General features: G+C 40.1%; 1 protein-coding gene across 1 annotated transcript in view; it reads right to left on the reverse strand.

Annotated features, from left to right (window-relative positions):
• Cand1 (cullin associated and neddylation dissociated 1) overlaps window positions 1–15630 on the reverse strand; it is a 41610-nt gene that overhangs the window by 9229 nt on the left and 16751 nt on the right. Inside the window, exons 3-10 of the mRNA XM_032912957.1 lie at window positions 10174–10328; window positions 8487–8610; window positions 6812–7068; window positions 6413–6518; window positions 5191–5336; window positions 3593–3885; window positions 2582–2723; window positions 786–2279 (exon numbers count right to left, since the gene is read on the reverse strand). Coding sequence (XP_032768848.1) covers window positions 786–2279; window positions 2582–2723; window positions 3593–3885; window positions 5191–5336; window positions 6413–6518; window positions 6812–7068; window positions 8487–8610; window positions 10174–10328 — 2717 coding nt within the window. The remainder of the gene's footprint in view (window positions 1–785; window positions 2280–2581; window positions 2724–3592; window positions 3886–5190; window positions 5337–6412; window positions 6519–6811; window positions 7069–8486; window positions 8611–10173; window positions 10329–15630) is intronic.

The following is a 15630-nucleotide window of genomic DNA, read 5'->3' on the forward strand; positions in this document are numbered from 1 at the left end:
AATAGAAACACAGCAATGGCAAGTCCATCGGTATGCGCTCACTCAGTGTCCATGAATGACATTCTAAAACTGTCACAGAACCACCACTGTCTTCAACACTGTAAAACTATCATATCACTGTCCCCAAAAGCTGTCTTCTAACTCTCAGGATACTTAAAAAACAAGAAAACCCAAAACAAACAAACAAACAAAAAACCAAAACAAAAAAAAGCTTACTAGACTTTTTTTTAAAAAAAACTGTCCTCTACAAAGGAGGTGACCCAGGGAAGTGGCAATAGAGGACCTAACCCTCACAAACAGAGCTGGTTAAGTGTATAATGATCAAGAAAAATTTTAATTAAACACTATTAACTCTTTTATGAATTATTACCTATTTATTCTATTTGGGTAAACACTGACAAACCAAAAATCTTTTCTCATTTATTTGCCTTTAAGCTCAGTAATTTCTGCAATTTTAATACAAAAAGTATTCCGAGGTTTTCATATTAAATTCAAGAGTTGTTTTTTCTACATTTTAAGTCAAACATTAAAATGCAGTCAGCATGGAGAACTAGATCACATGTATTTAAACATTACCCAATTAGACGTCGTCCTTCTGAGGAACAAAGCACCTCTGACTAAGACTCATATCATAACGCTCACCAGTCAGGGCTTTCTCATCACATACAGGGCTTTAAACACGGCTTTTTTTTTTTTTTTTTTTTAAAGCAGACAGTAGTTCCTCATTAGGCATCATCTTTCTAGGCAACGAACTGTCAAACTTATGAGAAACTCTTGATACTCACCTGATATCAAATACCCTTTAAGCCGAGGGAGGAGAGTTTCAGGATCAATAAGAGTGAGCTTCCCTAGACACTCGGCAACGACATTTCTGGTGCCCTCCTCCGCGCACTCACAGTGCTTTAGCAGCAAGGCCCAGATGTTCTCGACATACGGCTTAAGGCCGACCACTGACGCAGAGCTAATGATTTCCTTCAGGGAATGCAGCAGCAGGTACTGCCTTTTGGGCTGACTGGTTATTTCTTGTAGTACAAATGGCAGATACTCAGGGAGGTTGCCTACACTGATGCTGCCTAACGCATAGGATGCAGCTGATTTAACTTCTTCACTAGGAGAGGAGAAAGCCTCTAATATTACAGATTTTAGCTCCAACTGCCCACTTAAGTCAATATGGTGTCCAACTTCTCCTAGAGAAAGGAGCGCTAAGAGACGAATGGAATCTGTAGACCTGGAGTTCTTGACATCTTGAATAAACTGACCTACCACAGCCGGTCCCTCTTTAGGGCATGCTCGAGTAAGGGCAGCTACACATTTGGCAATGGAATAGTAAGACTGCTTATGAGTAAGAGCTGTGCTCTGAGAGTAAACTGGACCCGTTAGCATGCGCAGCAAATCCATGTATCCTAGATTGTTTGTTCCAGTGACAACCAAAGCTTGGAAGAAGTCTAGCATGGCACTAAGAGCTCCTCCCTGCAGCAGAGGTGACCTTACAAGTCCAATCAGTTCATTGAGAATAGATCCGCTTATCTTTGAAAGGGAGGAGGGATATACTTTTGCCAGGGTAGTAAGGAAGCTGATAGCCATCTGGGACACATGCATATCACTTTCGCTGATAAGAGGAGGGAGCTCATCTAGAACTGCATCAATCATGGCGGCCGTCAAGCTGTCACTATAGTTTTTAATGAGAATATCTAGGGCAGAGAGGGTCCCCAGTTTCAAAGCTCTCTGATTTTTCCTGAGAAATGAAGCAAGGATAGGGACTCCCTCTCCCAGCACAGGCCTCAGATCTATCTTCAAAGGTGACCCAGCAATCAGGGTCAGTGCTTTCACTGTCGTTAGCCGGGTGATTTCATTCTTGAGTCTCTCCAAGAAAATCTGAAGTGTATTTGATAAGTCAGGGCCCAAATTGTCTCCAAGATTGCAAATAATCTGTCCCATACAGGAAATAGCCCTCTCCTTGACTTCCTGATCAATGTCAGCTGCTTTTAAGCGCTTAATTGTACAGGTGAAGAGATCTTTGATGTAAGGCGTTGCATCGAAGGAGGAGGGTTGGTCCAGAGGACGGATCACTTTGACAAGCTGCTGAGTGACAAGAAGGGCTTCTGATGTGATCTTGTAAAATGGGTCACCAACACAAGCCACCACTGGAGGGACCAAAGCCTGAACATGCGGGTGGAAAACTTGCGGAGAGTGGTTACAGAGGATCACATACAGACAGGACAACGCATCAATCTTCAGATTCGATGAGCTGGACTTATCATTGAGTGAGAAAATGATTCCTGAAAGCCAACAAAACATCCCATCATTTCTACACAATTTTCCAAAAGACTCAAAGGCCACCCTTCCGAGACTGTTAGAATCTCCATCTGCATTATATAATTTCTAGCATGGGAGAAGCATAAAAACCTATAGAAAATATTAAGTCCCATTTCTTATAAGGATCTAACTTCATGTGTTCAAAATGGTCAGATTAAAAATTTGTAGGTACAAATTATCAAACTTCTCTTGTAAGTGAAACATTTATTCAAGTTTACTTAAGTGCTAAAAACAAGAAGTGCTTAGTAAGTACCCAAAGACGTACCTGGTACAAGTACAGGAATGTGTTGGGTTAGTGCCCCAGGCAACACATTTACCAGTTCAGTTAACATGTTAAAACAACACTGTCGGGTCTTTACACTTTTTTCTTTCATCTGTTTATGTAGGGCTTTAACAATGTTGGGAACCTGCAATTATAATAGTCATTAGCTAGCTGACCCAAAGGTCCGTCCTTCACACACTGTAACAACTCACAGGAAAGGAGCGCAACAATCTTCTTTCTGTCTCACTTCCAACTCAGCTCAGACAGGCACCAGTGTAGGAAGCAAGTTTAAGTCTACTGCACACACTGTACATACTCATTTCTAGCTCTATTTGCTCGACAGCTTTGAGAAACTGTAGAAAAGCTTCCTGACAAGCACAAGTTTCCACTAAATAAAATAATTTCCAACTAAAACTTTAAGCAAATAATTTATAAATAGAAAAAAACAGTAGAGAGAAAATTGTGTGTGTGGGGTAACCCAGCAAACTGGGCATTTTTTTCCTTTTTTTAGTTTGCTATTGCAATAGATGACACCATCACTCAAAGGTATAAGCAGTGGGGATAAAATTCAGATATCTAATCTAAACGTTCTAATCTTTAGCAAGACTGTAATCTTTACTAACAAGTCATAGATACAAGGCTATAAACAGAGACCCCCCAAATGCTAATCAAGCAATGAAAATGTAGAATGAAATTAAACACTTTTTCTCTAACACAGGATAAATCTCACAAATAAAAATGATCTAAGAAATAGACAAGAATTCTCAGAATGCTCAGTGCTTCTATGTTCATCCATCTGTTCGTCCATCCATCCATCCATCCATCCACCCACTTTTACACCATCCTTTGGTTATAAGTAATGGTGGTTCACAACAATCAATGGTTAACAAGTAATACGAGAACCCATTAACTTGGGGAGTTTCCCTAAATGACCCGGCACTCGTGTTTTCTTTCCTTAAGAACAACTCATACAACACTACTGTTGGTGGCTTTCGAGCACATGCGTACACTGACCTGACTCTGAAGCATTGTTAAGGGTGTTTCTCCTTGCTCCATTGCATCAGGGTCGCACAGCCAACTTTGTACTGGACGAGTTTGCTTCAAAAGAGAAAGGTATGCATGAAAAACATCTGCCTTTACATTCTCTTCGCGCTCTTTAAATCTGGATATCAGTGCAGGAGAGACGGTCTTGTAGAATTCCGGGAGCATCTCATGCCGTGTGCTAACTACGGCGTCCAGGCACTTGGCAGCCGCACGCCTCACTTTCCAACTCATGTCATCGTCATCACTGTATTCATCGTCACTCCCTAAAGGGAAGTTTCAATGTGGAACAGGCTATTAATGGTACAGAGTACATAATTCAGCACACACAGTGAGCTAGTGTTCTTAACCAAGACACTTACTTAAAACAGCTTAGCATCTATGGCAATAGGTGTTTTAAAGAGGAGAATGTAAAAAGACACAGAACTTGCTACAGCCATGACTGTTTTAATTAGCTAAGCTCTGTCTTGTTACACAGTTAATCAACTGTGGCTTGCTTACAATTGTCTCATTGAATCTGTCTAAACTCAAATTCCTCAGGCTTTGAACCAAAGTCAAGACTCAGCAGGAGAAAAACCAATGAGCATTTATAAGAAAGCTACAAAACCAATATGGTTGATTATAGGTCTAGTAAAAAGAATAGTTATGATTAGTTTTCTGTGAGAAGAAAGAATCTTGTCACTGGCTTCATACATAGCTTTTCATTGAACCTTTTGTGCTACTGGAACAAAAACATTTTTTCAACTTTTATCAATCCGGACATCTGTCCTTCATTAGAAAATGCTCACCATTTAACAACAGAATACCAAACTAATTGAACAATTCAGCTTACATAGTGAGATGATGTCCAAAGAAAATGAAGCACTATGGGTAAGCACAAGGAGTCAGGCACATCTGTTTAGGGGTTAGAGGTTACTAAGAACTAGAATAGAAAGCAGACAGGCGGCAGAGGTGGTGATAAGGCAGTGAAAGCTTAACAACTGCAGCCTTTGCAGCCCTGTCCATGACTGGACTGCACTCAAGACAGAGGGTAGGGAATGAACTTAACGGCGAGCGAGTGCGTGTGGAGGTCTATTGTAGAGGGGATGGGAAGTACTTGCTGGAAGAATAGATTGAGGTGGGTGTGTCTGTGTGCTTCTTTTTTAGATGAGTTTAATTATAGATTCTGTAAGTTATTTTAAAGTTATTGCATATATTTACACAATCAAATTAAAAAGTTTCATAAGAATAACAGGACCCATCAACCCATACACTTGGTATCTACCCATTTCCATATATCACTATTGTCCAAACCAAACAGCAGTAGCTGTCTATGCCCACAGTCAGCCTGACTGTACCACATAAAGCCACGGACACGCTCAGTGTTCATCAACATTTAACAGTGACCCAAATAATATGGAGGATTTTTTAATACCAACCAAACTACTCTGAATATGTATATTTAGATTAATTAAAAAAAAAAAACAAAACATTTTATAAAAAATGTAGAGTGGAATGGTTGTCCAACACCATGCCTAAGACTCTAAGCTTGAGCACCCCAGCAGCCAGCTTCCGTGTGCACCACTGGATACCTTGGTCATCGTCATCTCCGCCATCAGCATCCATTGCATTCTCATCTTCATCTTCATCATCATAGTTGTAATTTGGATCATAGGTAAGGTATTTTAGACAAATGTTTATAATGGTAGAAACATGAGGATAAACTTCCTTAGGGCATCTAAATATAAAGATAAAAACTGCTTTAAAAGCACACTGGAAGAAAAACAGTCCTCTCCTCCCTGCCTCAGGTGTTAGCAATAATAGCAAAGTGGGGTCTGACCACTTAAATTTTTGTCCCATGAGCTTCATATTTGAAAAGATTTATCTTTCAAAATATATTTAATTTTAGGATATGCACCCCCACACATGTACCATATACACATTTTAACTATATTGTTCAAATGGGAGTAGTAAAATTATTAGTGAACATTCATTTAGCATGCTCTTCTCTCTGTATGCTAAGAATCAATAAAAATGCAGCTATGCCAACAGAGTCAAAATTAAAGGGACAATTTTTTAGTTCTTCGTAAACTTGACAGAAATGAATTTCAACATTTCCAACTTTCAAAATCTGGCATGGAGGCTGGGGGACACCTTAGTGGTTAGAAGCACTGGCTGTCCTTGCAGGGGACCTGGGCTTAATTCCCCAGCATCCACATGGAGGTTCACACCTGCCTTTACTTCCAGTTCCAGGGGATTGGATGCTTTCTGCTGACTTCTATGAGTACCCATGATGGAGACATACACATAGCAAAAATATTTAAAAATATTTTAAAATAGTTTGGATATAAAGATGCTCCTCTAAACCATGATGTAAAAGGGCAAAGGCCAGGCTAAAATCAGTTAGGATCAAGGTACCATGCAAACAAATGACATTAGTCACAGACAAATATTCAGCTGATACTGGTTTCACACAATTTTTATTAAGATGTAAAGAAAATCAGAGTCAAGCTTCCAAATTAAGATTCACTATATAGGCAAATTACTCTGGCATTTCTTTCTTCTTAGAGACAAAAGTAAACAAAAAAAAGTATGACTGTCTTAAGTTCTAACAATGCTAAATGTTTTCAAAGTAGATGAGTCTACCAGAGTTTATAACAGTAAGGTGGTGTTTCCTACAAACATCCTCTCAGCAACCAATCACTATTCAATGGAAAAACAAGTATGTGAAGCGCTATGCTCTCTCTTTACTTCATCTTAGTGACTATGCTGCTCTTCAGGGGGAAATTAAATAAATAGATCTTAAAAACTTACCTTCTCACAAATGATTCAAAAGCTTGAATGCAGTATTCTCTTAATTCATCATCATCTACATTACAAAATTTTACCACCAAAGGAATTATCTTTTCAAGGTATTCACCTAGGGAAAACATATTGCCTCTTAAATCTATACACTTTAAAAAAAAATTGTGTAAACAATTTTAGGGGGCCAGCCAGTGATGGGCTCAGAGGGCACAGGAGCCTGCAGAAGCCTGGAGGCCTGAATACTGAAACCCCTGTACAGGTGAAGAAATAAATATGCCTCCAGAGTTCCCCTCTCATCTCCACATACATGATGGGTTACATGCACATGCGCGCACACACACGGGCATACACGCACACCGACAAATGCACACAGAGTTGAAACAGAGAGATAACTCTGAAATGTCTTACCTATTCTATGGCCAGCTTGCCTACTAATAGCAGCAATACACTGTATGTAGGTCCTTGTTGTTGACATGGAGTCATTTTTGGACAACTCTGACAACAGATGTTCAATAAGGTCTACAAAAACTATGTTTCCGCAGCTCATAACTAGGTGACCAAGAGCAATAATTGTTCTTTTCCTGACTGCAAGTCTAGGGCTAGTCAGCTGGGGAAGTAGACAGGTCAGAATTGAAGGATGGAAATTAACAAGCAGTCCTCCTTGCCTTAAGAAAAAGGGAAACAAAGAAACAAAAACATAAATTCAACATGACAGAGCATTAGTAATAAGTATGTCTAAACTCTGAACAAACTGGGGAGACAAATGGGAACTCACAATGAAAGCTTAACTTCCACTATTCCTTCCAATGCAACTTAAAATCCTAAGCTAAATGTATCTAGATCTGAGATGTGTTTCCCCAAATAACTCCTAGAAGTGAGGCCCTATCACCTATTTCAGGCTCATTAACCAAATGGCTGGCAAAACACCAAATAAAACAAAACGCGCAATGATCTTGTTTTCCTCTAAGACTTCAATGTTTTCTACCTAGAGTCTTGTTTCTGAGCGCCTACACCACCAAAAGCCTGGCATCTCTTCACCTCCTTCTCTCTTGTTCTTTCTCTGTCCATCTCATACCCAATTTTATTGTTCACTTGTTCCCAAAATTGCCTTTCCCAATCACCTCAACACGCACAGCTAAATCAGGCAACAGATTTCATAGCATCTTATGCCAACTGTGCGGTAAGAGAATCACATGAGGGTGTCACTGCTCATCAGTTAAACACACCTCCACACACCTAAAGCTCACCCCAGCAGACCCCGGTTCAAAGGACTTCTTTGTGTTCACTCCATGTCGTGGCCAATGAGCTCACAGTGCCTCTGCTTCAGTACTCTCGCACGTGTGCACTCCATGTCTCAGCACATGTGCTAACCCAGTGCCGCCTTGTCTTTAAACCCCACTACTTCCACAAAATCTTCGCTGACAGTCCCACTCTTGGCAGGACTTGGCTTTTCAGCTTTTTCCCGTCTCATCTCCTAGAGTAAAAGTCTAAGAACTGTGCCCTGTCCTGTGTGTCAGGGTAATGAGAACCCCTCACTGCAGATAGTTAATATACACACATTTTTCTGTGTCAAACACCCAAGTATTTCTAAACTAAACAAAACTAACTACAAATAATACCCACAAGTAAGGGAGCTTTAATCATTATTAGAAACAAGAATACACTGAAACTGGAGTACCCTGAAAGATTCACTTCCTCAGGAGTAGCGCAAATCTATTTCTCAGCAAGCAGCCAACGCCAAAGAAAGTAGGAAAGCAGTCAGTGAATAAAACCCAAGCTCCCCACCCTCAGACATGCAGTATAAACATGGCTGCTAAAGGCTGGAGATTGTTAGCTGCACACTTGTGACTTCTGGTAAAGCATTTCCTCACATAAGCAGATGAATGGACAGAACAACAATAATAAACAGGAACCACTAAAAACCACCCAATCACAGTACACCCGTGATGTCTAGGTATACCTTACGTTTCCTTTACCCAACCTCGGAAACCTAGGCCAAGCTCTACTATACTAACTAGAGAAAGATTTCAGTGACAAGCATATTTGTAATACATTATGACAAATGTACAGTGGACACACTTACCTGCTCAACATATCAGCCATAATATCTAAAGCTTCTAGCTGAACAGAAACATCTTCCTGCTTTGCTATTGCACTGGTAAGGCGTCCAGTAATCTTTTTACATACATTAGCAGCTAATGCAGAGCCTGCAAAAGTAAATAAAAATTGCAGGTGTGTTAAGTCCATATCCGCACTAGCTACCAATAGTCAACAGACTAAAATTCAAAGTACTTAAGAGATATTTGCTAAGAAAAAGTTAAAAATACCTTATTAGACCTGACCAAGAATCAGAAGATAATAGCTGCAAAAGGGTTACAGGAATGTGAAAAATACCACTTTTCAGATCTTGCTAGGCAACTAACTTCTAAATGAAGGCTGGCCATGGAGCCTGTAGTTTATGGCAAACAAATCTCTAGATGGAAAGCATCACAATTTCTCTATTCCTCAGTCCTCTCTAGCAACAGCCTCTAAGTTCTGTTGAGTTTGCACTCCAATACTTCAACAGTTGCTTTACAAGAAAAACAGCAGGTGTTTAATCAGTCACTTGACCACAGGGGGAGATGCTGTGTGCATACACGCTGCACCCCCTCAATTTAAAGTAGGTCATGTTTTACAAATGCCAGGAAAAGGAGAAGAGGTAACTCACTGTGAAAGTTAGAATCTCCACAGTTAAAAAGACATTGTTAATGTCAAATGAGAGCATCTTGCATGAGGGAAAACGAAGACAGGGAGAGTCAAGCAGCACAGGCATGCTCAGGTATGCTCAGGTATGCTCAGGTGTGCTCAGGTGTGCTCGGGTGTGCTCGGGTGTGCTCAGGCACAACCAGTGCCAGTGTCAGATGGGAAAACTGTTTTTCTTCTTGTGGCGCTAGGGATGAAACCCAGAGCCTCATACATGGCAGGCATGCTTTATTAATCACTGAGTCACATTCATTCAGAGCACCCTCCACACTGTTTGAATCTTTAACAAACTAGGAAGTCAAAACTCTGGGTGGTGATTCAATCTCTGTATATTTTACATTTCAACTGTGTGGTGTGAGGACTAAGAAGCAACAGACACAGACCTGATCGTAATAATAAGATAGTGACTTATTAGTTTTTATTAATGAGTGAAAACAATGCTCACATGATATTACCAATTTAAAATCTTCCCACAAAGTAGGGATATGAAAATTTCCTCCATTTGCAGTTAGGACAATAATTTTCAGACTTCCAATTTAGATACCAGCACAGCAGTCAAGTCCAATCTCAGATTCACATTACCTAGATAATTCTAGCAGAGGTCAAAAGCTAATTATCAAATTCATTAATTATTAAATTATCAAGTAACTGAAAAGGGCTCAAACTTAATTAAAGCTACTAGTAAAATGAACTGTTTCATTACCTATGTCTTAGCTTTAGAATTTTACACAATGAGCTTTGATAAAAAATTAAATCAAACCCAGAATTACAAACTAATCAGAATCTGGCATCTGCTTATCTTCTCCCCCACCGCAGAGGCTACACAGAGTAACTCTCAGCTGCAGCTGTAGACTGCAACACGATGAATACCCTGCACCAACATCAATACCCTTCAGAACCGACACAGGGTCCAAAGTTACATTTAACGTTAAAGAAAAATTAGGCTTTGAATCACCTCTCTGTGCCTTGGAATATGGGGGGATGCATCTCCATGTGGAAAGGAAACAAGAAGAACCATTCTTGCTTACCACTGGAAGCTGGAGGGAGTTCTCCAATTACTGTTTTAAGGCCAATACTGGAAATATCTCGAAGCTGCTCCTTGTCAGAAAGCATGTTTGTACAGAGGGTGTCTACAATCGTCTCAACTTGGTACTCTTTCACTTTACTCACTAAAGGACCAAGACTGCAACAGAAAGAAGGACATTCTCTTAACATCTAGATAAACACAAAACAAAAAATAGAAATATTAATCTTGTCCTGTAACTGTCAATATAACTATGGACACGTCTATCATAAACGACACATAAATAAATAAGCACGAAGGGGAAGTGACTGATGCAGTTTCCTTGTGGTTGGTTTCCAATTTTTCCCCATTGATTTCCAGCAGAGTAACAAGACACTGAAGATGATTTCTATTCTGCACACTAACCCTTCAAACACACGTACAGCTCTAATCATCAGGTCTGCTCCCAACAGGATTTACCTAGAAGGAAAGGTCCAATCATTGTCACCTTGTCAACTTTGACCTTTCTTGTTATTGTTGTAGTTCCTTTTAATTCCCCATCTAAAATTTAAAAACATAATGAAAACTTCTAGACCTATTATGTGCTCAAAAAGCACTCTGCACAGCTTCTGTTTTATACTGCTAATGTTTCTATTACTCCTGCTATTCGAACCCCTCCACCCGGGTAGAAGCCCTTCCTCCAGTCCTGCCGAGATGCTAGCACACAGTGGGCATGCTTGGTGGATTGAACATTCACCAAGAAACCACTGTCACTCAAGATTCATGATGAAGGTAAAAACACTAGAACTGAATATTTACTATCAAGCTGGGGAGGTAAAAACTCATTAACTAGGAACTATAAAGGTGCTATTTTGCAATTTCCTAAAAACTTCCACATTCAGTATTATCTTTCATTGGTCAATTTTCTTTGGTAGCAGGCTTTGAAGGGATAATTAGGAAAGAAAACTATTTTAACAGCTCTCAGCAAGCAACCCCAATCAAATAAAAGGACCAGCAAAAGTCATGAAGCTTGGTGGGAACAGGACTTGGTGTGGTGGTGGGAAGAGCACAGTGCAGGCATAAATGTGTCTGAAATGTATTATGTACATGCTTAAGACAACCACTTCTAATGGAGAGATCAGAAACTAAAGCAAATGAAATGTATACTAAAAGAAGTCCAAGAGGCCAGAGAGATGGCTCAGCTAATAAAATGCTTGCTATATGCATGTGCATGCCTGTGCACTCACGCGTGCATACACATAGAAAATAACAGTAACAAATTATATCCTTAAAACCGGTAAAGACTACTTCTTTGTATTTTTAAAAACTTTCTCTGTTTGAGATTTAAGAAATTAGAAGGCAACTCCACAGTATCCTTAGTGACTGTCTGAACCTTTAATAGGCTGCCTCAGAAGGTCCCTGGGCCACTTCAAGTATTGCTGCTAACGTAAGCACAAGGAGTGGTATGGGCGGGAATCACACAGAAGACAACTGAACAACCTATCCAGATCCAACTATACCAATATTTATGATATATACATTGATAAAGACTTCTGCACTCTTAAATATTCAAATGTCAAAAAGTTGTAATAACTCAAAATGTGTATGACTAATCACCAACTAAGGTGGTCCAACTTTATCCAGGAACCCCAGAGTCCTCTTTACAATAACCCCCCAAACCCCCCACTTCCATCTTGGCTGGGCATGGCAGCCAAGCAATAGGTTAATAATTTTCCCTCACTCATGTCTCCTCCTGTGTTGTTATTCTCCATCTCCTAACTTCCTCCTCCTCCTCATGTTAGCTATAATCCCCACTTAGACTTTCACTCATACGTGAGCCCAAGCTCTCTCTCCTACCGTAATAATCTTGACACTCATCACAACTGACTGCTGAGTTTGAATAAAGGCTTCCTCATTGTTTAAACAAAAATCAGTAATTTCATCTTAACAGCATATACTTTTAAAATTCATGCAAAGAAAATTGGTATTACTAAAGAGAAATGCAAAACCAGCACAGTTGGAAATCTTAAGATCCCTCTCAGCCAATAGATAACTCAAGCCAAAACACCAGAGAGGACACAAATCTGAATAATACCACCAACTATGCTGATCTCCACTTAACCAATGACATCAACTTTATTGTCAAGTACATATGGATCAATGAAGACCCACCATATGGTAGATTAACATGTTTTAAAGGTCAGTGCCCTGAAAATCTTAAGAGTATAGTTTCTGACTCCAGTGGAAGCAAACTAAAAACTATCAACAGGCACCCTCCACCCCCAGGATGATTCTAAATTTCCTCTAAATAGTTAACAGATGGGGAAAAGAAAGGGAGGCAGGCTAGGGAACTGGCTATGTCATTACAACTGGCACTACTGTTCGCGCTGGGTGTGGCTGTCAATGCCTGGGAACTCTGGAGCTTACTGGCCGGCCAGCACAGATAGAAATCATCTTGTCTTAAAAAATTAGAGGGAAAGTGGATTTGGTGAGGCAGGTAGATCTCTCTGAGCTCCAAGCCAGCGCCAGGATTACATAGAAAGACTGCCTCAAAAAAACCAGAACAACCTGGATGCAGTGGCACAGGCCTTTAATGCCAGCATTGGGAGTCAGAAGCAGACGGATCTCCGAGTTCAAGGCCAGTCTTGTCTATATAGTGAGTTGTAGTACAGATAGCTAGTAAGACAGTCTCCAAAAAAAGGTAGAGTGTGACTAAAGAAGGTAACCTACACCCGATTCTGGCCTCCAATCACATCCATATTACACGTATGCACCACACAGATACACACACACACACATACACTTTAAAAACACTGTAAAGAAAGGTTGGAGATAACAGTTTGGTGGTAGATCATTTGCGTGGCACACAAAAGAAAAAAAATGTGGAGAAAGTACCAAAAGGTGTGCTTAAAGTGAAATTTATAACTATATATGTTTATGTTAGAAAGTTAAAAGGGAAATGGAAAATTCCAATGAAGCCCTAACAAACAATAGAAAAAAAAAAATCAGCAAAACCTAAAGTCAGCTCTCCGATAAAAAAGAGCTCAAACAGAATTATAAAATTGAGGGCAGAGGAGATGGAGCAGTCGGTGCAGTGGTACAAGCATGGGTAACAGCCTTGGGATCTCTGACACCTACGCAAATCAGCAGTGGACAGGGCTGCCCTGCTGCTGCAAGGGTAAACAGCTAGCGAGACTGCTGCTCCAGGTTCAGCTAAGAGAATCGCTTCAGTGGAGGATGATCAAGAAGATAGATGATGACATACCTGGGCTTCCCCCAACTCCTACCCCCAGCAAACAGCAGCAATCAGGATGTAAAGAGAGATTCAGCACTGAAGTAACCATTATCTGGGATAGCAGACATTGTACTGGCAAACAATGAAAATGGCCAGGGATGCACATAATGCCCACCCCCATCCCAGCCCCATCCAGAGTGCTCTGGTTTAAAAAGTGAGCAGAACCAGGGCGGAAAAGCCTTCAACAATGACAACATAACAGCACAGTACTGTTGTAAGAACAGACAGATGGGTCGATAAAGCACCAAAGTCTAAAACACACACTTTTATACTTGATTGATTTTTTTTCAAAGATGCCAAGTAAATTCTGAATTCAACTCAGTGGGGAAAGGACAGTATTTCCTACACTCGGTGAGGCAACAGCTGCCTATCCACATAGGAAGAAGTGAACAGCTCTGACTTTACACTTTCCACAAAATTAGTTCCACACAAGTCTCAGAACTAATATAAAAACAAAAACTGTAATGACTGGGAGAAATCTTTGTAAACCAAACCAAGTGTTTCTTAGGACACAAAACAATAACCAGAAAATACACACTTCATAAGTTAAATCAAACAAAAATGATCAAAATTAACAACCAAAGTTCATCAAATCAGAAGATATTTACAAAATAAATGTTAATGGACTGCTATAAAAATGTTTTAAAAATCCTACAACACAATACTAAAGATGAGTCCAATTCTAAAAGTGGGACGTCCATAACAACCACAGGGCCAACACAGCTCTGTACTAGGACCTGTGGGTATTTATTATAGTTTACAGCATAGTACTTTCATGGGACTCCTGCATGTATAAATGAGTAGGTCCCAGGTCTTGAGCCTGTTCTTGGGACTCTTACTTATTTTTCTGTTGGCTTGTCTTGTCTAACTTTGACATGATGGTTTCCATTTCTCTTATTAACTTTATTTTGTTAAAAATTAATACTAAAAATATAGCAGTGCCAACATGGAAGGAAAACCCCTTTATCTCTGTGAGAGTGGGGCTACACCCAGCTGAAATAAATCACTAAAAGTGATACTGAGGAAATGCCCACCAAGCCCAGCTGCTAGAGGTGCGCGGTTAGAGGCTAATACTCCACCTCATCCTCATCGGGTAGGCATTCACACACAAACATATGCTTAGCGAACATCATAAATGACCCAACTGTCTTGTGCTGTTTGCTTCTCTTTTGCCCCCTTGTTTCCTAAGGACTAAGTAAGGCTCCATTCTGAGCCTTCGGTTTTGCATTTTTTTCTCGCAGTCTAGAACACCCCACAGCTTTACCTTGCAAAGAACGGCTCTCTACTCAGACATCTTCTAACCACACAGGTAATATCTTTTCTTATTACCAGTTAACATTTCTTTCATAAGTATATCAAAATGAAACCAATGACTTCCTATTTCCCAGTATACAGATTCCCCTTCATATGCAGTCTCACTATATTTCCAACCCTCAGAGAGAGGAGAGATTGGTAAAGCTTAAACTTCAGCACAGTCACTCACTTAGGAAGGAAGCCAGCCTTTGAATCCATTGTGGTCTGATTCTAATACTTTTTTTAAAGATTGATGGGTATCTTTCCTGCATGTTAGAATTGGGTACCAGATCCCCTGGAACTGGAGTTAGAAAGGTTGTACACCACCTTGTGGATGCTAAGAATCAGACCTGGGTCCTCTGAAACCTGGGCTCAGTGTTCTTAATGATCCTTACTCTCTGGCTCCTTCTAATACTTACTATGCAGTCTTATAAATATTCTGCCTTGAGACAAAAGTAAGAAACAAACTCATTTTTTATAGAAAAAGAAACAGCTCCTAAGTATCAACACAGAGGGGAACCCACTTGTTCCCCAACCCCCAGCACCAACCTGGCTGACAGGATCTGGCACATGCACCAACACCATCTCTTAGTTAAAACAGTAACAATTGTAACCTATGTATGTCCAACAGCACTCTGCTCAAGGTCACCACTGTTACAGCTCTTGATAGTTTCCTCCTAAGAATTTTGTTCTTCAAACAGTGTAGTAAGCACGTATCTTCTCCTCAAACTACAAATACTTATATAAAAAAAACTGGGTTTTACATGAAGAAATGAACACCTACTTTAGATTCTTCCAACAGAAACAACTGTTTTACAGTGCTTCATTCCCTCATAATGAACCTAGGCCAACTTCATTTCTAGTGTGAATTCAGTTGCACCATATTAACAGGTT

This window comes from Rattus rattus, chromosome 1, assembly GCF_011064425.1.
Source record: "Rattus rattus isolate New Zealand chromosome 1, Rrattus_CSIRO_v1, whole genome shotgun sequence".
In the NCBI taxonomy this organism is placed as follows: Eukaryota; Metazoa; Chordata; class Mammalia; order Rodentia; family Muridae; genus Rattus; species Rattus rattus.